We start from the raw sequence: 24,241 nt of genomic DNA, 5'->3' as shown, positions 1-24,241 counted from the left end.
ATTGCCTCCTATAATGTGAAGGGTTGCAATTTGCCTTCTAAGCGGAGCCAGATCTTCGGAATTTTGAGAAAAGATAAAGCGAACATTGTTTTTCTACAGGAGACCCACTTTAAGTCCCAACACTTGCCAAATCTGTCCTATTCATATTTCTCTAACTGGTATCACTGCGGTTCCTACATCTAACTCCAAAGGAGTAAGCATTGGGTTTCAGGGCAAGGTACCTTTTATTCTAGAAGACCAGTTGTGTGACCCAGATGGACGTTTCATAATGGTTAAAGGGAAGATAGGTCAACATCTGTATACCTTCGTGAATGTCTATGCCCCGAATAACCAACAGATTCCCTGGCTTAGATCTTTATTAGCGAAAATGGAATCCTTTGGAGAAGGTGTTACGGTGATGGGGGGGGGGGGGACTTAAATCTTGTCCTCAACCCCTTTGTAGATTCCTCCTCCCATAAATCTGCCCAATCCCAGAAAGGTATTTGTTCCCTTATTCGGGCACTATCTAAGGCTCACTTAATTGATGTCTGGCGTACTATACACCCAGATTCCAGGGACTACACCTTTTTCTCACCAATGCATAAGTCTTACCATCGTCTAGACTATCTGTTTATTTCAAAGGAACATCTCCAGCTCTGCTCTGAAGCAGATATTGGGTCCATTATCCTTTCAGATCATGCCCCCATATACCTTCACATAAAGCCTCCTCTTACCCATAAACCCACTAGCCATTGGCGATTTAATGAAATGCTCATAGGTTCTCAGGATAGTAGAGCTAAACTACAACACCTTCTAGAAGAATACTTTGACATTAATTGTACCCCTGGGGTTTCTCCATAGACTATTTGGGACGCCCACAAAGCGTTCATCAGAGGCCACTGTATTAGTTTGGGGGCTCACCTTAAAAAAGAAAGGCAAAAGCAGATAGATTCCCTACATGCCAAAATTAGTTCCTTGGAAAGTGCTCACAAAAGATCTCTGCTGGAAGCTCACTTACAGGAATTCGATTCCTTGCGCTCTCTCTCGGGTAGCACAGACTCCTCAACGCCCTCAAGTTCATATCTGGAGAACCTGACACTCCCCATGATCACGGAACAAGATAGAATCCATCTAGCCTCTCCTTTCTCTTATGACGAAATCTTAGATGCAATTAAAAACTCCTCCAGAGGAAAATGCCCCGGTCCAGACGGACTCCCGACACCATATTACATATCCTTTCATGAAGTATTGATCCCTCACCTCCTGCCAATCTACAATGATTCCCTACGAGGCGTCACCCTATCTGCTGATATGACTAAGGCCCACATTGCGTTTATTCCCAAAGAAGGTAAAGACCACTCCCTCTGTCCCAACTATAGGCCCATTTCCCTCCTCAATATAGATTAAATTTTTTTAGCCAAGATGTTGGCAAACAGACTGGCGAAACTGCTTCCCTCACTAATTCATTGAGATCAAGTAGGATTCGTGAAACATAGAGAGGGGAAAGACAATACAGCACGAATACTTAACATTATCCACTATGTCAAAAGGAAAGGCCTCCCCCTAGTCCTTCTTAGCACAGATGCGGAGAAGGCATTTGACAGAGTCAAATGGTCTTTTATGTACTCAACACTGTGCACTCAAAACATCCCCCCCCCCCCTTCATCAGTGCCATAGAAGCTATGTACTCACATGCCTCTGCCTCAGTTAGGGTTAATGACACTCTGTCAGACCCCTTTACAATACAAAATGGTACTCGCCAGGGCTGCCCCCTCTCCCCCTTATTATTTGTCCTTGCCCTTGAACCTCTTCTTCAGACCATTTGGATGGATAGGGACATCCAGGGAATAGCTCTTGGGGACCAGCAGCACAAAGTTGCCGCCTTTGCGGATGACATACTTTTAATAATAAGTAACCCTGAAACGGCTCTCCCTAAGATTTATGGCCATCTGGAAGTTTATGGATCACTCTCTGACTTCAAAGTCAATCACAATAAATCGCTGATAATTTCCACTGGCATTAACAACTCAGTTAAGACTCACCTAGAAGCTTGCTCGCCTTTTAACTGGTCTTCCCCTTATTTAACATATTTAGGGGTGAAAATAAGTGCAAATAAGTGCGGACCCTAGCCATCTTTTTACCCTAAACTACATCCCTCTCCAGAATAAGCTGACTGAGGATATAAATTCCCTGGATGTCCCTACGCTCTCATGGTTCGGAAGGAAAAATATTTTACTCTCTCTTATTCTTCCAAAACTTACCTATCTTCAACAGACATTACCTATCCCCGTTCCCTCCACTTACTACTCAAAGCTCAAATCTATGTTCAGATCCTTCATATGGAACAAAAAAAAAGCTAGGTTGTCTTATAAACTGCTGTCCTACCCGAGAGAGAGAGAGGAGGTATATCTTTACCAGACCCGGAATTATATGGTCGAGCTATCCTGCTCACTAGAGTAGTAGACTGGTTAGTGGCCCCTGAACACAAATCCTGGGTCTCGATGGAGGAATCCTTACTGGGGACTCCTTTCAAAGCGGCCCTCTTAGGTCGTATGTCCCAGATACCTACACACCCTAATTTTTCCCCTACCATGAAAGCTACTCTGCACGCTTGGTACTCCCTGCAAAACACTCCCTTAAATTCCCCGCTACCGTCACCTACTCTAAATGTAGCTGATGTTTGCCACTTGGCCCCACAAGCCCTAAGGGATAGCCTTCCCACTGAAATTAGTAGGTCTTCAGTGAGATTGGTGGACCTCTACAGAGATGGCCAATTACTCTCCATGAAGGATATGAGGGATCTTCTGAAAGTCTCCGGTTCAAGCTTTTTAGGTCTCCATTTTCTACAGGCCTACATGTCCCAAAATGCCTGTCTACATACCCTGCTAGGGCCCATAACCTGGTTTGAGCACATAATTACTCAGAATCCCCTGCCTCAAAAAATGACCTCACAGTGGTATAAAAGATTGAGGACTCCCCCATTCGCCCTAACACCAGCTTTTATTAGGTTGTGGGAAAAGGATTTAGATATTTGCTTAGCCCCGGTTGATACCATTACTGTTTTTAACTCCTCACATAAAGCCTCGAGGTGTGTCAAAATCCAGGAGAATAATTACAAAATTATCACAAGGTGGTATAAAACTCTGACAAAACATGTTTGTATTCAGCTACGGCTTCTGACAACTGCTGGAGATGCCTGAAACAGAGAGGTACTTCCCTTCATATATGGTGGACGTGTCCATTATTGTCAGCATGGTGGGGAAAAGTTTTTCAAACAAGCAATGTGATATGTGGTTCTGATATTAATACATCTCCTGAAGTGGCTCTCCTAAACCTTTTTCCACGAGACCCTTTCCCACCTAACTTGACACTTTTTAAGCACCTAATAAATGCTGCTAAATTACTGATCCCTCTAATGTGGCTGTCCACGGATGTTCCCCCAACGGAACAATGGTTCCAGAGGATTGATCAGATCTATAGACTAGAAGAACTATCTTCCTGGGAACTTAGATCGAGCCACAAATTTTTGAAGATTTGGGACAGATGGATTTCATTTAGAGGTTATCAGAAGATTTTAGCCAATTATTTTTGCCTCAGATAATACGCTTCTGTGAGCCAGTCACACACAATTGGACTTTTCAGTCCCACTCTCTCCCCATTACTTAATACCCACATGCAGATAAGCCCCCCCCCCCCTTCGTTCTCTTTCTTCTTAACTGTCTCGGATGCGAGATACCGTGATACACAGTGACTCCTTGTAGTAATAATAATAGGTGACTACCTTTTATATTAAACCACTGATACCTTCTACGTGATCTGTATCTTGGATATGTCTGTCTTATATGCATTGCATTGTCCGACTTGTAGTTTATGCTATGCTGTTCTTTTACTTTTTGTTATATGTAGGAGTGTGGAGGCTTGTCGCCCCTCCAACACTCGGATACTGTATTTTATTGCTTTGCTCAATAAAGTATGCATTAAAAAACAAAAAAACAAACAAAAAAAAAAACGTCTTCAAAGACCTCGTCTTCTTGAATGCCACAGAACTGCTTGTTTAGACTTTGCAAGAGAGCACCAAACATGGGACATTCAAAGGTGGAAGAAAGTTTTATTCTCTGATGAGAAAAAATTTAACCTTGATGTCATGATGGTTTCCAACGTTACTGGCATGACAAGCAGATCCCACCTGAGATGTTTTCTACTCGCCACAGTGGAGGGGGCACCATAATGGTCTTGGGTGCTTTTTCCTTCATTGGAACAATGGAACTTCAGGAAGTGCAGGGGCGTCAAACGGCAGCTGGCTATGTCCAGATGTTGCAGAGAACATTCCTCATGACTGAGGGCCCTCGTCTGTGTGGTAACGACTGGGTTTTTCAACAGGACAATGCTACAGTACACAATGCCCGCAGGACAAGGGACTTCTTTCAGGAGAATAACATCACTCTTTTGACCCATCCTGCGTGTTCCCCTGATCTAAATCCAATTGAGAACCTTTGGGGATGGATGGCAAGGGAAGTTTACAAAAATGGACAACAGTTCCAGACAGTAGATGGCCTTCGTGCGGCCATCTTCACCACTTGGAGAAATGTTCCCACTAACCTCATGGAAACGCTTGCATCAAGCATGCCGAAACAAATTTTTGAAGTGATAAACAATAACGGCAGAGCTACTCATTACTGAGTTCATGTTTGGAAGTTGGATTTCTGTTTTGGGAGGGGTTTAGTTTTTTTTTGGAGGTGTGGTCCTAAACTTTTGATCAGCTGAAAAACAGCCTGTTTCAGTGTATTTGTTGTTTTCATTAAATTGAATGCTAAAAAAATGTTTTGTCTCACTCCCATTTCTTCTTGTTGCATGTTGTAGCTCTACTTTGAACCTTGTTAAGATCCAGCCATGCTAAATATGATTTTTTCAATTTTTCAAGTGGTCTTAAACATTTGATCAGGATTGTATAAAAAGGCACACACCACTTTTAAAATTTGACTTTTTAAAATATAAACTTGATTATTCATCTATTTCTCTCTATTTGCAACCAGTGATAAGTGGCAGGGGCAATATTCAAATTTGTGAAATTCCCCAAATATTTGGGTGAATATTAGTCATATATTCACAAATTTGAGAATTCATGATTTCATTATTATTTTCTTGATTGCGAAAATTGGCAATCGGAAAATTAGCAATATCAAAATTTGCAATATCAAAATTTGCGATTAATACTACTCCTAAAGTCAAAGATATTGCAGCATTAGCCCACAAGCAAGAAGCAGTGAGGTATCATGGGTACAGATGAAAAAAATCTAGAATATTTGCGATTACAAAGATATAGCACTATATTCTAGATATTTACAAATTCTCAAAGTGCCAATGTTCGCGATAAAATTTGCGATTAGAATATTCACGATCAACAGTATTTGCAAAATTTTAGCACCTACGGCACTAAAATGCAACTTTTTAAAACTAAAATGCGCCATTTAAGCCAACCGTACAAGACCGCACTTGAGACTTTTGAAACAAATTTGCTACTTTTGAAGCATATTTGCGACATTTCCATGGCAAATTGTGACTTTTGTCTCAGACTTAACAAAAAGTTGCATCTTTATTCCATAAATGTGATTTATTTTTTACGCAAAACACCACCACATAAGCTGGCTTAATTGTCTGCAACAATTTAAGCTATTTCTGTCGATAAGAGGATGATAAATTAGGTGTAATATGCGCCAATTTGGCATCCCTGCCATTTATAACTCATTTTTTGCATGATGCATTCTTTATGGTGAAAATTCTGGAGAAAACAGTTGATATATTTGGTGCAAATCATAACACCTTTCTTTTTGGTTTATTTTACGCCATAATTCTGGTGCAACATGGTTAGTAAATGTCCACCAATGTGTGGTATTCCGGTGCAGAGGCTACTCAGAAACCGCTGATAGGCATTTTATTCAGCACATTATTATTTTCTTCACATTTCTCCAAACTTTTATGGAAGTCCCTTTGAAGTCCAAGAAACAGAAGACTAGCTTTTTTTCACCTGAGATTCTACTATAATATATAATAAAGTGATGCACTATCTTGCGTATCTCCTACAGTGCCCAAAAGAAATTATACAATAAAATTATTTAAGGCAAGACCTTTCTGTGATGGTAGTTTAGAGGAGAAAGTGTGTGGGTGGATTAAGGAAGATGCTGGCCCACAAGACACTATCCACAGGATGTAAAAGACAATTAAATTATACTAAACGTATAAAGTACATAAATAATAAATTAGACTGAATAGAGAATTGTTTACATCCGTAAAGCAAACTATATTAGAAACAAATCCTCCATAAAAGTGGCAATAGTATTGTCATACTAGGTACTGTGCTTTATTCCACACAAATACAGTTAAGCTTTTTCCACACCATTTCATATCATAAATACAATAAAATGCAACTATAAAAAATCAAACATTTTCAAAGTGATCATTTTACCTTCTTTAGCAAAAGGATTCCCTCCCTTGTTTCTTTATCAGTGGATATGGTAAAAACACCATCTCCATTGACGATGGAGTACCTGATGTCAGCATTAAGTCCGATATCGGCATCATTAGCCTTGATTTTCCCGACAGCTGATCCGACTTGGGCTGATTCTGGAACATATAGTTGGTAATGTTCTGTGGAAATATTTGTGAAGGTATAATGATCATTATACATTTCTGAGAGAGGGACAGTGCACTCATCTTAAATACATGTAAAAATGGACTATTAATTTAATACAAGGAATCATGCACAATTATGAAAGGACAAATTGTTATATATTGAGATATAGCTCCAAGCTAACAAGTTATCCCTCTAACAATGCAATAATATTAGAAAAAAAAATATTTAAACAGATTTTGGTAGTTCAATGGGTACCGTAGTTCTGTTTTAATATATATATATATATATATATATATATATATATATATATAAATACAGTGGCGGAAATAATTATTTGACCCCTCACTGATTTTGTAAGTTTGTCCAATGACAAAGAAATGAAAAGTCTCAGAACAGTATCATTTCAATGGTAGGTTTATTGTAACAGTGGCAGATAGCACATCAAAATCGAAAAAATAACTTTAAATAAAAGATAGCAACTGATTTGCATTTCATTGAGTGAAATAAGTATTTGAACCCTCTAACAAAAAAAGACTTAATACTTGGTGGAAAAACCCTTGTTTGCAAGCACAGAGGTCAAACGTTTCTTGTAATTGATGACCAAGTTTGCGCACATTTTAGGAGGAATGTTGGTCCACTCCTCTTTGCAGATCATCTCTAAATCCCTAAGGTTTCGAGGCTGTCTCTGTGCAACTCTGAGCTTGAGCTCCCTCCATAGGTTTTCGATTGGATTAAGGTCCGGAGACTGACTAGGCCACTCCATGACCTTAATGTGCTTCTTCTTGAGCCACTCCTTTGTTGCCTTTGCTGTATGTTTTGGGTCATTGTCGTGCTGGAACACCCATCCACGACCCATTTTCAGTTTCCTGGCAGAGGGAAGGAGGTTGTCGCTCAGGATTTCACGATACATGGCTCCGTCCATTTTCCCGTTTATGCGAATAAGTTGTCCTGTGCCCTTAGCAGAAAAACACCCCCAAAGCAAAATGTTTCCACCCCCATGCTTGACGGTGGGGACGGTGTTTTGGGGGTCATAGGCAGCATTTTTCTTCCTCCAAACACAGCGAGTTGAGTTAATGCCAAAGAGCTCTATTTTGGTCTCATCAGACCACAGCACCTTCTCCCAGTCACTCTCTGAATCATTCAGGTGTTCATTGGCAAACTTCAGACGGGCCTGCACATGTGCCTTCCTGAGCAGGGGGACCTTGCGAGCCCTGCAGGATTTTAATCCATTGCGGTGTAATGTGTTTCCAATGGTTTTCTTGGTGACTGTGGTCCCTGCTAATTTGAGGTCATTAACTAACTCCTCCCGTGTAGTTCTAGGATGCTTTTTCACCTTTCTCAGAACCATTGACACCCCACGAGGTGAGATCTTGCGTGGAGCCCCAGAGCGAGGTCGATTGATGGTCATTTTGTGCTCCTTCCATTTTCGAACAATCGCACCAACAGTTGTCACCTTCTCTCCCAGCTTCTTGCTAATGGTTTTGTAGCCCATTCCAGCCTTGTGCAGGTCTACAATTTTGTCTCTGACATCCTTGGACAGCTCTTTGGTCTTTCCCATGTTGGAGAGTTTGGAGTCTGCTTGATTGATTGATTCTGTGGACAGGTGTCTTTTATACAGGTGACTAGTTAAGACAGGTGTCCTTAATGAGGGTGACTAATTGAGTAGAAGTGTCTAACCACTCTGTGGGAGCCAGAACTCTTAATGGTTGGTAGGGGTTCAAATACTTATTTCACTCAATGAAATGCAAATCAGTTGCTATCTTTTATTTAAAGTTATTTTTTCGATTTTCCTTTTGATGTGCTATCTGCCACTGTTACAATAAACCTACCATTGAAATGATACTGTTCTGAGACTTTTCATTTCTTTGTCATTGGACAAACTTACAAAATCAGTGAGGGGTCAAATAATTATTTCCGCCACTGTATATATATATAACCTGAACCCCACAATATGCTTAAATAAAACATATGGAAAGAGTCTTCCTTCATGAGACAGTCCCTTATTACAAATAGGTGTGCCTGGTTTTGCAGCTCAGCCATATACTGTACAAGTGAATATGACTAAAAGAACCCTTTTCTAATCTTACATCATAATTTTAATCCTATTATATTGGAAATCTTTGAAACTTTCCTATACATTTTGTTCTCTAATACTGCACCTTTTTCCAAAAAATTTAGTTGGTTAAAACGATTCTTCTATAGATATAGTAAAGGATATAGCTAGATAGGTAGCTGGTGGGAAAGTCCTGGGTGCAGGGTGCACCAAAACAACTCTACCTTGGCCACTGCAGTCACATAAACTATTTGTGTGGTAAACTGGGCCTTTCCCACAGAGGATTGAAAGGCTAGCTAAGTTTTCCATATAGAGACTGAAAACAAACTTAAAGGGGTTGTCCCGCCACCCAAAATTTGAAAGAAAAGGCTTAGAATACTAAAAAATTATAGAAAAAATCTTGCCATGGCTATTCTAATGCTTTCTGAGTCTTGTCCTTCCTGCTCCCTGTCAATGCAGTCACGTGGCCATTCAGAAAATTACTGGCCACAGTGATGACCCACTACAGCTAGTGATTGGCTAAACAGTTATATTTTGGGGGAATCAGGATGTACAGAATCTAACAGAGGCTCAAGAAAGTGCTGGAACTGGAGTGTTTGGGAACTGGTCCCGTGATTATTGCAACTTTCATTATTTTAGAGCATTATGTGCATTTTTTTTTAAATGAACATGGGCCAGCAACTGCTTTAATACTTCTTACAGCTGAAAGATTACTACAATTGTTTAGGCAATTCAGGCAATCCTCTGTGGGCTACATACTGTATATCCATAGCACAAATCTCCCTCCTGTCCTGATCAGAAGCAGTTTTTAGGCCCAGGAGTCCAGCCACCTCTCCCTTTAGAAGTTAATGGGAGCACACAGTGCTTGCATGGCCACCGCTCCCAATCATTTCTATGGGGCCAACAGAAATAGCCGAGCCAATGACCACATGCGCAGTGCACAGTGCGCCCTTCGCAACCTTCAGAAATCTGTTCTCGATGTAGGTGTGGGTCCCAGTGGTGAAACCCGCACCTATCAGACAATGGGTGCATGTCCTAGCGATATACCCCCATTGTCTAAGATAGGAATACCCCTTTAAGAAGACAGAGGCTGGTGCACAAGGAAGAAGTATGAAGAGAGCAGCATAGTGAGTGTCATAGTTACCACATTGGGAAATCTTCATATGTCTGGAAAAAATAAGGAGATCATTTTGTACTCTGAACTAAAATATGACAGATAAGGCAAGACCTTTTATCCTAATCTGCGTTCATAGATGCCTTTTTTGCTCTGTCAACTTTTATTACATATTCATGATCTGTACAGAGATAGACATTTAATATTTTCAAGGCCATTAATAGTCAGATCAGGGAACAGACATTTTATCTTTATGATATACAGGATATGAAATTACATATATTTCACTTTATTCTAATTAAGTAAAATTATGAGTTCAGTTTGACCTATGAGTCATGAGTAATTAAACTAGGAAAGTAGTCCAAGTGATAGAAGCTATAAGTGAAGGGCTTATTTCTTTCTGATGCTTAATTGACAGAACCTCATTTTTAAATAGTTGACCTTAACCCTTTTGTGACCGGGGGGGGGGGGGGGGGGGGGATTTGCACCTTTTTGACCAGAGCAAAACTTCACCATTTTGAGAGCTGCATTATAAAGGTGTTTTTTTTTTTCTGTCTAAAACCAATTTGGTAAAAAAACAAAACACAAAAAGAAATTGTCTCATTTTTTCATACTATGTCTTAACATAGTTATTGTTTTAATTAATAATATTTATCCCCCCAAAAAATAATAATCCTACAATGAATCTCCTCTGCATAGTGATGTTGACTTTGTGTAGCATATAACAATACAATAGCACCAAAAAAAAAAAAAAAAAAAAAAAAATTTTTGTTTTACATGGATTTCCCTCAATTAACTTTAGACACAGTCTCCTGCACAAGAATGATAATCATCCAGAAAAAGGGAACATGTGTACTTTTTTGAGAAATGGGAACATCGCTTTTCAATTTTTTCTACTAATGTGGTTTTCTTTTCAAATGTTATTTATTTTAATTTATGGATTAACATTCTACTGTATTAATTAAACCCTTTTTTAACTATGGAAGCACAGTTTGTCAGAGGACACATTTTCGGCATGTACCCTGCTGTTCCCATATGCAGATTATTGATAATGGTGATCTTAGGTTACCCATAGATCTTAGGTTACCAGTAATCTGTATTAGTTGTGCATTCAGAATGCAATTTCTCTGGGTGACTCCAATACTTCTCTGTATAGAGAACACATGTGATATGATCACAGAAATCATGGGATTAGCTAGCAACCACACAAATGAAGAAGCAACACTTCTGCATCAGCAATACAGCTCTAAATATGTGCATTGCTTGCAGGCATTTTCTGTGACAAGGAATACATTATTTCTGTTCCCTACAGTATCAGGCTGTCAGTGGGAAAACCTGATCTTCATGATTGTCCTGTTTGCAAGAGCATGCAGAGCCATCCCATTATCGTTTAATTTAAATGCTGTTGTCCAGAAGGGGTTAGAGTTGGGACCCAGAATACTGGCTGTTGGTTACAGCAATACCTGCCCCCTGCTGCAGTAGGACACCCACAGTAGTCTGGGATAGGAAGACTGGAAATATAGAGGCTTTGCACACTGATTCTGTGCATACTGCTGTATATTTATGTGCTGCCGTTGTGAAGAGGTTAAAAAAACTCTATATTTTCTACTCTAGTAATCAAATACACACCTGTGTAATAGTATACACCAGGAGTCTTAAACTTGGCCAGATATATGGCTGCATGTATTTCAAATACAATACAACATTAGTGCTAATCAGTTATATCTTTGTACTATTAACAACACTACAGTGCAATAATAATACCACTAGGTTTACAGGACATTTTACAAGTGTACTCAATGTATTTTAACAATCCCATGTAAATTAGATCACTTCTCTCCCTTCAGCCGCTCAAACATACAGTCCAATGAAAATACCGTCACTCCCTTTTCTTCTGCCCCTCCAACACACAGTCCTACATAAATAACTTCACCTTCCTCCCTTCAGCTTCTCAAACATACAGTCCCATGTAAATAACATGACTTCCTTCCCCTAAGGGACTCCAATATACAGTCCCATGTAAATACCATCACTTCCCTCTGTTCTGCCCCTCTAACATACAGATCTATATAACATAGTAACATAGTAACATAGTACATAAGGCCGAAAAAAGACATTTGTCCATCCAGTTCGGCCTGTTATCCCGCAAGTTGATCCAGAGGAAGGCAAAAAAAAAAAAAACCCTGTGAGGTAGAAGCCAATTTTCTCCACTTTAGGGGACTATAAACTTCCTTCCCGACTCCAATCAGGCCATCAGAATAACTCCCTGGATCAACGATCTCTCTCTAGTAGCTATAGCCTGTAATATTATTAAGCTCCAGAAATACGTCCAGGGCCCTCTTGAATTCCTTTATTGTACTCACCATCACCACCTCCTCAGGCAGAGAGTTCCATATTCTCACTGCTCTTACCGTAAAGAATCCTTTTCTATGTTTGTGTACAAACCTTCTTTCCTCCAGACGCAGAGGATGTCCCCTCGTCACAGTCACAGTCCTGGGGATAAATAGCTGATGGGATAGATCTCTGTACTGACCCCTGATATATTTATACATATTAATTAGATCTCCCCTCAGTCGTCTTTTTTCTAAAGTGAATAACCCTAATTTTGATAATCTTTCAGGGTACTGTAGTTGCCCCATTCCAGTTATTACTTTAGATGCCCTCCTCTGGACCTTCTCCAGCTCTGCTATGTCTGCCTTGTTTACAGGAGCCCAGAACTGTACACAGTACTCCATGTGTGGTCTGACCAGCGATTTGTAAAGTGGTAGGACTATGTTCTTATCACGGGAATCTATGCCCCTTCTGATGCAACCCATTATCTTGTTGGCCTGGGCAGCAGCTGCCTGACACTGGTTTTTGCAGCTTAGTTTGCTGTTTATTAATATTCCTAGATCCTTTTCCATGTCAGTGTTACCGAGTGTTTTACCATTAAGTATGTACGGGTGACTTGCATTTTTCCTTCCCATGTGCATAACTTTACATTTATCAGTGTTAAACCCCATCTGCCACTTATCTGCCCAAGCCTCCAATCTATCCAGATCCCTCTGTAGTAGTATACTGTCCTCATCAGTGTAAATTACTTTACACAGTTTAGTGTCATCTGCGAAAATTGATACTTTACTATGCAAGCCTTCTACAAGATCATTAATAAATATATTGAAGAGAATAGGGCCCAATACTGACCCCTGAGGTACCCCACTAGTGACAGTGACCCAGTCTGAGTGTGTACCGTTAATAACCACCCTCTGTTTTCTATCACTGAGCCAGTTACTTACCCACTTACAGACGTTTTCTTCCAGTCCGAGCATTCTCATTTTATATACTAACCTTTTATGTGGTACAGTGTCATATTCTTTGGAGAAGTCCAGATATACGACATCCATTGATTCGCCGCTGTCAAGTCTAGAACTTACCTCCTCATAGAAACTGATTAAATTAGTCTGACATGATTAAATTAGTCTGACATCACTGTATAAATGACATCACTTCCCTACATTCTCCCCCTTCAGCATACAGTCCCTTGTAAATAACATAATTTGACAAGATTTAGTCACTTCAAAATACAGTCTTACATAAATGACATCACTCCCCTCCTTTCAGCCCCTGCAAAATACCATCCCATGTAAATAACATAATTCCCTTCACTTTAATCCTTCCAACATAGTCCTGTGTAAATAACATATCTTCCCTCTTACTACAGCAACCTTCAAAATGAGTCCCAAGTTAAAAAAGAAATTGCTGTTCCCATCCACATAACAACTTCCAGCAATGCAGTCCTCTCTCCACCAACAAGCCCTGAGGTTTCTCATGTAATTTGAAGGCCCTGCCCATTAGACAATAAGACCCCATGGCATTGTGCCTACAAGGAATAACTCCATTCTATTCATGGCCACGGCTTATACATGTCCCGAGTTCTGGGGTTGCCCACCCCAGCAATGCACACAGTGAAAATTCTGTGCACTGCTGTGGTGGGTGCACTGGTGGCCCCAAAACTCGCAACAGGCACATACCATATGGAGGGACTATAGAAGCTGGGTGGCTCCAAAGAGGAGAATGAGAATCTGTAGAGGGTAATCAGTGGACTTGTGGGCCATAAATAATTTCCCCAGGGGCCAAATGTGGCCCTAAGGCCACAAGTTTGAGACCACTGGTAGACTATCTAATTAGAGACTTTAGTGAAATAGTGGAACCAATAAAAATATACAATTAACCATATACTAGTAAACTAGAAGTGGTAATAGACAAATTGTGTTTCATTAATTTAAATAGACACTAGAACCACTCGTATTCAGCTGCGGCAACACTTTTTGCAAAAATGAGAACAAATATATTGGTTTCCACCTCTGAATTATCTTCTCAAAAAATAATCAGCACTGTCAATTTCCTTTTTTAGGTAAATTGTAATAATTACATTTTTAATGAAACTTTTTTTTTATATTCCACTCTAGGCAGCACATGCTATCGGTATAAATGCAGTAGTTCTTATAGCATTTAGTAGACCATAAAGGTCCAGAATTACTGATATGTCTGCACCTAGAATCTGTAAAACAGTGGCACAAATTGGCACAATTTGGGAACTTTTAACAAACCGGATTCCAAAAAAGTAGGGACACTATACAAATCGTGAATAAAAACTGAATGCAATGATGTGGAGGTGCCAACTTCTAATATTTTATTCAGAATAGAACATAAATCACGGAACAAAAGTTTAAACTGAGAAAATGTACTATTTTAAGGGAAAAATATGTTGAATCAGAATTTCATGTTGTCAACAAATCCCCAAAAACTTGGGACAAGGCCATTTTCACCACTGTGTGGCATCTCCCCTTCTTCTTACAACACTCAACAGACGTCTGGGGACCGAGGAGACCAGTTTCCTTCCCTGAAAGAGATGACGTCTGGATGGGAGCATATGTTGTTCTAGAACCTGAATATATTTTTCTGCATTGATGGTGCCTTTCCAGACATGCAAGCTGCCCATGCCACATGCACTCATGCAACCCCATACCATCAGAGATGCAGGCTTCTGAACTGAGCATTGATAACAACTTGGGTTGTCCTTGTCCTGTTTGGTCCGGATGACATGGCGTCCCAGATTTCCAAAAAGAACTTCGAATTGTGACTCGTCTGACCACAGAACAGTCTTCCATTTTGCCACACTCCATTTTAAATGATCCCTGGCCCAGTGAAAACGCCTGAGCTTGTGGATCTTGCTTAGAAATGGCTTCTTCTTTGCACTGTAGAGTTTCAGCTGGCAACGACGGATGGCACGGTGGATTGTGTTCACTGACAATGGTTTCTGGAAGTATTCCTGAGCCCATTTTGTGATTTCCTTTACTGTAGCATTCCTGTTTGTGGTGCAGTGTCGTTTAAGGGCCCGGAGATCACGGGCATCCAGTATGGTTTTACGGCCTTGATCCTTACGCACAGAGATTGTTCCAGATTCTCTGAATCTTCGGATGATGTTATGCACAGTTGATGATGATAGATGCAAAGTCTTTGCAATTTTTCGCTGGGTAACACCTTTCTGATATTGCTCCACTATCTTTCTGCGCAACATTTTGGGAATTGGTGATCCTCTACCCATCTTGGCTTCTGAGAGACACTGCCACTCTGAGAAGCTCTTTTTATACCCAATTATGTTGCCAATTGACCTAATTAGTGTTAATTGGTCTTCCAGCTCTTCGTTATGCTCAAATTTACTTTTTCCAGCCTCTTATTGCTACTTGTCCCAACTTTTTGGGGATTTGTTGACACCGTGAAAATTTGAATCAACATATTTTTCCTTTAAAATGATACATTTACTCGGATTAAACGTTTGATCTGTCATCTACGTTCCATTACAAATAAAATATTGACATTTGCCATCTCCACATCATTGCATTCAGTTTTTATTCACAATTTGTATAGTGTCCCAACTTTTTTGGAATCCGGTTTGTACTTTTCTAACTTGTTCAAAATATGGCAGGATTTAGAAGAACTGAGCTGACCTTCACTGGAAGGGGCGTGGCCTAAGATGCAACATTTTGAACCAAAATTGCACCACACACAATTCTGACAATACATTCTGTCTTAGGCCTCTTTCACACTTGCGTTGTCCGGATCCGGCGTGTACTCCACTTGCCGGAATTACACGCCGGATCCGGAAAAACGCAAGTGTACTGAAAGCATTTGAAGATGGATCCGTCTTCAAAATGCTTTCAGTGTTACTATGGCAGCCAGGACGCTATTAAAGTCCTGGTTGCCATAGTAGGAGCGGGGAGCGGGGGAGCGGTATACTTACAGTCCGTGCGGCTCCCGGGGCACTCCAGAATGACATCAGAGCGCCCCATGCGCATAGATCACGTGATCCATGCGATCACGTCATCCATGCGCTTGGGGCGCCCTGACGTCACTCTGGAGCGCCCCGGGAGCCGCACGGATGGTAAGTATACTGCTCCCCCGCTCCCCACTACACTTTACCATGGCTGCCAGGACTTTAGCGTCCCGGCAGCCATGGTAACCATTGAGAAAAAGCTAAACGTCGCATCCGGCAATGCGCCAAAACGACTTTTAGCTTAAGGCCGGATCCGGATCAATGCCTTTCAATGGGCATTCATTCCGGATCCGGCCTTGCGGCAAGTGTTCCGGATTTTTGGCCGGAGCAAAAAGCGCAGCATGCTGCGCTATTTGCTGCGGCCAAAAAACGTTCCGGAACGGAACGGAAGACATCCTGATGCATCCTGAAGGACGGACTTTCCATTCAGAATGCATTAGGATAATCCTGATCAGTATTCTTCCGGCATAGAGCCCCGACGACGGAACTCTATGCCGGAAGAAAAGAACGCAGATGTGAAAGAGCCCTTAAAGAAAGCCAACTAATGGTGTAGAATTCAACAAAAGTGTTATTTACAGGTTTAGGGCCAATAGCCAATGGTTATAAGAGTCTTGCAACAGTAATGCACATAGCATGTCTTAGCAGAGCCATTTTAATACTACTAAGGTAAATCTTGCAGTACACAGGTCCCCCTAACCTTAGCCTGCAAGGTTTGGAGTACTATATGTGGACCATGCATTATTCCTGGTAAATACATGTTAGTAGGACTTTAATTCTGCCAGTCGTGTGACTTATTATGGCTCCTGCTTTTAGCTGCTGCCTGCTCATGACCTGAAGGTATGAGGCCAATAAATTGTTTTTATATTAGTTGTCCAACTATAGAAATATCTCTAGGGAACATGTTATATGTGGGATAATTTAGTGAGCATGCTTATATGTACATGCCTTTATGTAGTTCCTACTTACGTGTGTATGTGCAAATCATGGATTTTGTAAATTTCTATGTTTGCATCCGTTTTTAAGGAGCATGCATATATGTGTCATGATACTGTATATGTCATCATGTTCTTTGTGCATGTTGTGCATTTATGCATGTAGTAATTGAAGTTAGGGTCTATCCTAAGCAGAGCATAAGGTTATAATAAGACCATTCACAAAATCATTGCATTTTACCAGTCAATGTGTTAATATGGCCATGTATCCCAGGTCCAACGTTACATGCTTCGTAATACAGACCAAAACCAAACAGCAATATTTACATATGTACCAGATTTGAAGCAAAAAAAGCTTGAAAGTATATAAAGTGTATATAATATTAAGATACCATTTTCTTTTTTACACTACCTGTTATACTATAGATTTTAAAAGGAACTCCAAAGACCAAGTGTAAAAGACTTTTGTTTTACCTCTACTTTATGTTTAAAATAATAATTTTTCAATAAACAAATTTTCCATGTCATACCTATTTATTATCTGCATCACTATGAAAAATGGGACAAATAAATATCCTCCCTGGTAACTATAAGCAACTTTATTACAATAATGAAGCAAAACCAAAAGATTTTCTGCTTTAGTAGAAAAGCAATTCTTGTAATGAATCATTCATCATTCACTTGTGGAAAGCTGATAGTTGAATGCAAGTTGTCCTTTATTTGCTACATTTTCAATTCTTACAAAGGGAAAATAAAACTGCCATTAGAAAATACTTTTATTTTGATGTATTGCTTGAAAGCTTCCTTTTTTACAGTTAAACCATGAACAAAGTGCCAAATCTGAATTGATACCAACTGTGACTAGCCATGAATTGCAATCTCACTATTAACGGTAAGCTTTAACGTCTTTCTGAGGTATGCACCGGAATTACTCCTGTAGATGAGATGAAATCATTTTCCACTACTGAGCCTGCATATATTACATTGGAATCTGCTGCACTGAATCCTGACTAAAAACTACAGCTCGATTATCTGAAAATATACTATCACAGGCATCAGCTGCTGAATGATAAAGAAAAATGAGCTCAACTGGTACGTACTGCAAGTGATAAAGTGTGGCTTCAAATAAAATGCTGAGTAAAAAGAATGCTTTAGAACTTACATTTCATTCAAAATGGATTCTAGTTACATTTTCTGCAGATATTTCTCTGTATTGCATCACAAAGAATATTCAATATAATGCATTCTAGTTGGGGCCCTTCTCTTCTATCTATCTATCTATTATCTATCTATTATCTATCAATTTATCTATCTATCTATCTTTCATTAATTGAATTTTGTAGATTAAGTCTTATCCTGACTGTGTACATACAGTACTTCTGTGCTGAGTATATTTTTATGATTTCTTATAACTTTAGTATTGCAATGAGTGTGGCCCCACTCTGTCCACTGAACAGATTTGCTGTGGGACTACTGCTGAGAGTTTGTCAAGGTGGACCCCTGATTTTCACCCTTTTACCCCCACATGGGGATCTGAACTTCAATGGGCCACCAAATTGCTACTTCTATGAGTAATCTTTGAAGCTGCTGATCCAAGCAGATTAAGAGGCACATGTGCACAGCACCAGGGTGACAAGCAATATTGTGGTCACTGAACAGGCTGGTCACTTTGATCCTTAGTATGTAAAATGGTGTACCTGCAGCCTTTATGGTAGATAAGAAGGACCTAAAAAAAACACACACACAACGGACAGACTCCACTGCATACACCTGGTAACTGTCTAATCTTTGTCTCTGGTGAAAGGAGTATCTCTGTCTCAAAGGGAAGATACTGACCGGCAATACTGAAGAATTTTAACTCCTTAAACAACTGGTGAAGTCCACTCAGTTATTGGGGACCTAGAAAATATCCTACAGTAGCACTATTACTGGGATTGATTTGGATTTCTACCTGCAATGAAAACCTGATTCAGAGTGCTCTGGTCCTCAGACTGGACTGAAGGTTCACCTTTCAACAAGAGAATAACCTTCAAAACACAAAACAGGAGTGGCTTATGGACAATTATGTGAATGTCCTTGAGTGGCCCAGCCAGAGCCCTAACTTGAACCCAATCAAACATCTGTGAAGAGACCTGAAAATGACTATCCACTGATAGCCCCATCCAACCTAACAGAGCTTGGGAGGATCTGCATAGAAGAACCCCAAAAGGCTAGAAGCTACCAAAATTTCAATAAATTATCAATGACTTTTAACATTCTGTCTTCATGTTGTCATTATGGGTTATTGGGTGCAGAATGACATTATTTTTTATTATTATTATTTTAGCACAAGGCTGCAACATAGCAAATTATGAAAAAAACATGAAAGTGTCTGAAGACTTTCTGAATGCATTGTATCTTCTTCCTATGTGGTCTACCTTCTCATATCTTCTCAGAATCCTGTTAACATCCAGTTTCGGGTGACTCTTGTGCGGATTATTCGGGGTCAAGCTGAATTTTTCTTCAGCTTATCATTAGGGTAGAGTGAATCGAGCTTCGGATTATAGATTTGAGGTTGATTTGTTAAAAAATTTTGCTTGTAATTCTGTTTCCGTACAGCATTAAAATTAATTAGCTCCATATAGGAAAACTTTGTCTCGGCTGGAGTTGCGAAGCACGAGTAAATTCGGCTTTGCAGCAACTCAAATTTTTCCTGAAACTCGACTTGAAGTCCATTTAATTTCGCTTAACACTAATTATAATGTATGCTTTTCACAACTACAAAACTGACAGACAGTTGTCCTTCAAGGCCAATGTATCCACTTGACTATAATACTACTACAATAACACTAAAAACATGTCATTCATAAATAGTAGAAAATATCTGGGGCTACAATGGATTACTGTCATTGAAAATGTAGTGTCATAGCATGCATGTAGCTTGAAATAAAAATAATTGATACTCAGGACGTAATTGAAACATTACATTTAACCTTGCTTAATAGAATACTACATTAAATATATCTGTTTAACTTGCACGGATTGCAGTTTTATATCACCTTTTGTTTTTGCAATTGAAAGAGACAAGGATAAAAATGTCAAAAATGTTGTAACAACTGAGTGGAGTGTCACCATACTGTGATAAAACACATCTGAAAATAGAGTATTTCCATTGCTAAAATAACAGAAATGGAATCTCAAAAACTTGATATACAGTACAGTAGTTTTAAACAGCATGTAAGGACTACATTAGTGGATTTGTCCAAGATTTTAAGAAATCTGGCTAAGAAAAGAAAATAGTAAAACATAAAATTATAAACCTTACTCACCTTGACTATTATTCATTATTAACATGACTGCAGCAGTCACATGAATGATGTATATAATATGGTGGCATTGGAGTAGTGGAGGTTTTAACAGATGCATAACTTTTTTTTAAGTAAAAAAAATAAAAAATCATAGTTAAGCTTCTTAATATCCTGTACAATATTTCCTAATAGTAAAGTAACAATTTTTTTTAGCAATGCATGTAAATAGAAATTATGACATAGTATTATTCCATTAAGTATGTGGCCTATTTAAGCCTTCTGGACACAGCTAGATTTATTTATTTATTTATTATATTTTTATTGAGATTTCCAGCAAAAGGCCTCTTGCACACTGCTATATGGCTTTTTCGGTATTTTGCGGTCCACAAAATACGGATCCGCAAAAAATACGGATGACGTCTGTGTGCATTCAGTTTTTTGCGGAACCGAACAGCTGGCCCCTGATAGAACAGTACTATCCTTGCCTGTTATGTGGACAACAATAGGACATGTTTTACCTTTGAACGGAAAAACGGAAATATGGAAACGGAAGGCATACAGAGTACCTTCCGTTTTTTTTTTGCGGATCTATTGAAATGAATGGTTCCATATATACGGAAAGCAAAAAAAGAACTGTCATAAGACATTAAAAACAGAGAGCAAGCATTGTGCAATATACAATATCTAATATGCAATGGGTGCACTTGTCATCTAGGAATGTTGCCCACATGGGCTACTTTTTACACCCTAGTAAGCAACTTAGTTACCTCCTAAGGGCAAGCATTTTCAGGATATATGTCAATATAGTGTCAATTCAATATATTTGGAAATAAGGACCACCATTGAGACCAGATTTGAGTAAATGACTGCAGTTTACCTCTCTGGAGAGCTAAAGTACATTCATGGAAATAATTATTGGACACTATGTAGTGTATTTCAACTCTATGGGTATGGCCACCCCCTCCAGTTCCTAGCAAATAAAAGTTTGGCAGAATGTAAGATATTCATATAACTCTGCATGGGGGTGGTACGGGGGGTGGGGGGTGTACCTATTGATAATAGTGCCAAAGCCGGGGTAAGCTTATACAGCACTGGGTATAGCATCTGGATCAGAGCCTTAACGGATTCCCGGAATGAATGTAGTCTAGGACAAGACCATAAAACGAGGTAAAGAGACCCCACATCTCCACATCCCCTCCAGCAATATAAGGAAGAGGTTAGATATATCTTAGCTAACCATAGTGGTGTATGATACCAGCGCAGCAGCAGTTTATAATACTGCTCCCAATGCGATGCGCAATTCGTTGCTATATGAGCCCATTTAAGTGCAACTGACCATTCAGTCTGGGAAATTATTCTGCTAGGTCCCTCTCCCATTGAATAATTTGAGGTACCTTATGAAAGGTAAAGCTCTGTGTTAGAGATTAGTGCAAATATTCGAATAGCAAATTTTTATCGTGAATATCGCCACTTCGAGAATTCTCTAATATTTAGAATATAGTGCTATGTATTCGTTATATTGAATATTCAGTGTTTTTTGCTATGTTCAACACATGACAATGAGAAGAAAGCAATGTCAAGTTCACAACAATACTTAGCGCACCAATCAGTAATCTGTAGTCAGACCTGCTAAAATATGAAGTTGCACATAGTGTGAAAAAATATTCTAATCAATGACGATTAGTGCAATTGTGAATATATTGGAGTACTTGACTCTATCTGCATATAATGTTCTGCCAAGCCAAACATTTTCTCCAGTCTCAGGAGAAACTCATAAAACTTCTAGCAGCTTGAAAAATGTGGCCAAAGTGACCCACGCCTGTATGCGTTATGAATTAGCATTATGTGATTTTTACATTGACGATTTTTCACATTCCATAAAATAATCTTGAAATCTTGAATTTGCGAATATATGACGAATATTCTACAAAATATTTATGAGATATCTCAAATTCGAATATAGCCCCTGCCGATCATCACTATTAGAGATGGCCTTGAGGTTCGCCTATCAGTCGTTTCGCGGTGAACTTTTTTCGTTTGTGATTCATGCGCCATATTCTTTTGCATTGCGCCGAACTTTGACCCATGACACATCCAGGTGGGACAGGACAGCCAATTAAGACGTTTCAGCACATGGACACACCCCCACCCTATAACAGAACCTGATCTGGCAGCCATATTACATTCTGTGTTTTGCCAGTGTAGGGAAAGGTTGCTTTGTGGAGCAGGGACAGACTGTTAGGGACACGAAACGTTAGCTAATAGGGCCACAAAAGTCTTTTTAAAGACTGGTATAGGTGTGCTATTGATAGGTGTGATATACTGAGGAGTGTGATATACTTATACTTTCTAACATAGAAAGTATATTATAGTGCATTTGTATTGTGCAGCAGTTGTATGTGGTTCAGCTGCGATACCGCAGCTTTATAGAGGGGCAAACACTATTGGAATAACTAATTTCAACTGGTGTGATATACCTGTTGCCCCCCAAAAAATCTGATTGAGGCAGGGGTGTGATATACCTATAATATAATTTCTATATAGTGCATTTGTATTGTGCAGCAGTTATGTGCGGTTCTGCTGTGATACCGCAGGTATAATGAGGGACAAGCATTATTGAAACAAATATTTGCAACAGGTGTGATATACCTGTTGCCCCCCAAAAAACTGATTGAGGGGTGAGATATACCTGCTTCCAAAAAATATTGATTAAGGGGGGGGGATACAATGGCTTCCACAAAAAAATGATTGAGTGGTGGGATATAACTGCTTCCACCAAATATTGATTCAGGGATTCTATATACCTGCTTCCACAAAATACTGATTGAGGGGTGCAATATACCTGCTTCCACAAAATACTGATTGAGGGGTTCTATATGCCTGTTTCTACAAAATACTGATTGAGGGGTTTGATATAACTGCTTCCGCAAAATACAGATTGAGGGGTGCAATATACCTGCTTCCATCAAATATTGATTCAGGTGTTCTATATACCTGTTTCCACAAGATACTGATTGAGGGGTGCGATATACCTGCTTCTACAAAATTCTTATTAAAGGGTTCTATATACCTGCTTCCACAAAGTACTTATTGAGGGGTGCGATATACCGGCTTCCAACAAATTCTGATTGAAGCCTACGATATACCTGCGTCCACAAATACTGCTCTTCTCTAGGGACTATTTGCACAGGGTCATTTTGAAAATGACAGGCAGAGGAAGAGGCAGGCTGTTCCGCAGGTGTGGTAGGGGTCGGGCAGGTGCACCAGGCCGGAGCCTAAGTGGGAAGTTGGAGGAGGTGTGTGCGATTATGTTAAAGGACGCACCAGAGTTGGTTGAGTGGCTCACTCAGCCTTCTGCTTCTGCACCCTCCTCATCCTCTGTATCTGCGCCCTCCTTATTCTCTGCAGTGTGCACGCCCAAACACACCACCACCATAGCCCCTCCACTCGAGTCAGAGGAACTATTTTCCCATCCATTCCTAGACCTTACTGATGCACAGCCTTTCTTGGCATTGGATGAGAAAGAAAAGGTAGCAGCGGCCGCCACCCAGCGGTCTGATGACAGTACCCAGATCAGCCAAAGGGAGGTGGTCCCTGCTCTTGCTGCCTACTCCAAGATCTCTACTGTCAGTGGTGATGAAGGTGGCGATGATGATGTGTCGATGGTTGTCACATGGGTGCCCACAAGAAAGGAAGAGGAGGGAAGTTCAGAGGGAGAGACAGAGCAGCAGATAGGGATCAGAAGGAGGAGAAGCAGGCAGAACTTGCAATGCACAGGAGGCAAAAGACAGACTGCTAATGTATCTGGATCGAGCCATCCACCATGCACGGTCACATCTTGCGCTCCCAGGATGACGGCACATGGCTCTGCAGTGTGGGCTTTTTTTAACGTATCAGCTGCTAACAATAGTGTTGCCATCTGCAGCCTG

At 40.0% G+C, this 24,241-nt stretch overlaps 1 protein-coding gene across 2 annotated transcripts in view; it reads right to left on the bottom strand.

Moving 5' to 3' along the window:
- Nucleotides 1-24,241, bottom strand: part of CDH18 (cadherin 18) — a 601,306-nt gene that overhangs the window by 254,603 nt on the left and 322,462 nt on the right. For both annotated transcript variants that reach the window (XM_044293327.1, XM_044293328.1), the window contains exon 5: nucleotides 6,443-6,624. In XM_044293327.1, the coding sequence (XP_044149262.1) occupies nucleotides 6,443-6,624 (182 nt within the window). The remainder of the gene's footprint in view (nucleotides 1-6,442; nucleotides 6,625-24,241) is intronic.

This window comes from Bufo gargarizans, chromosome 5 (assembly GCF_014858855.1).
Source record: "Bufo gargarizans isolate SCDJY-AF-19 chromosome 5, ASM1485885v1, whole genome shotgun sequence".
NCBI lineage: Eukaryota > Metazoa > Chordata > Amphibia > Anura > Bufonidae > Bufo > Bufo gargarizans.
Note: the sequence above shows the minus strand (reverse complement) of the source record. Positions and strands in the feature narration are given on the sequence as shown.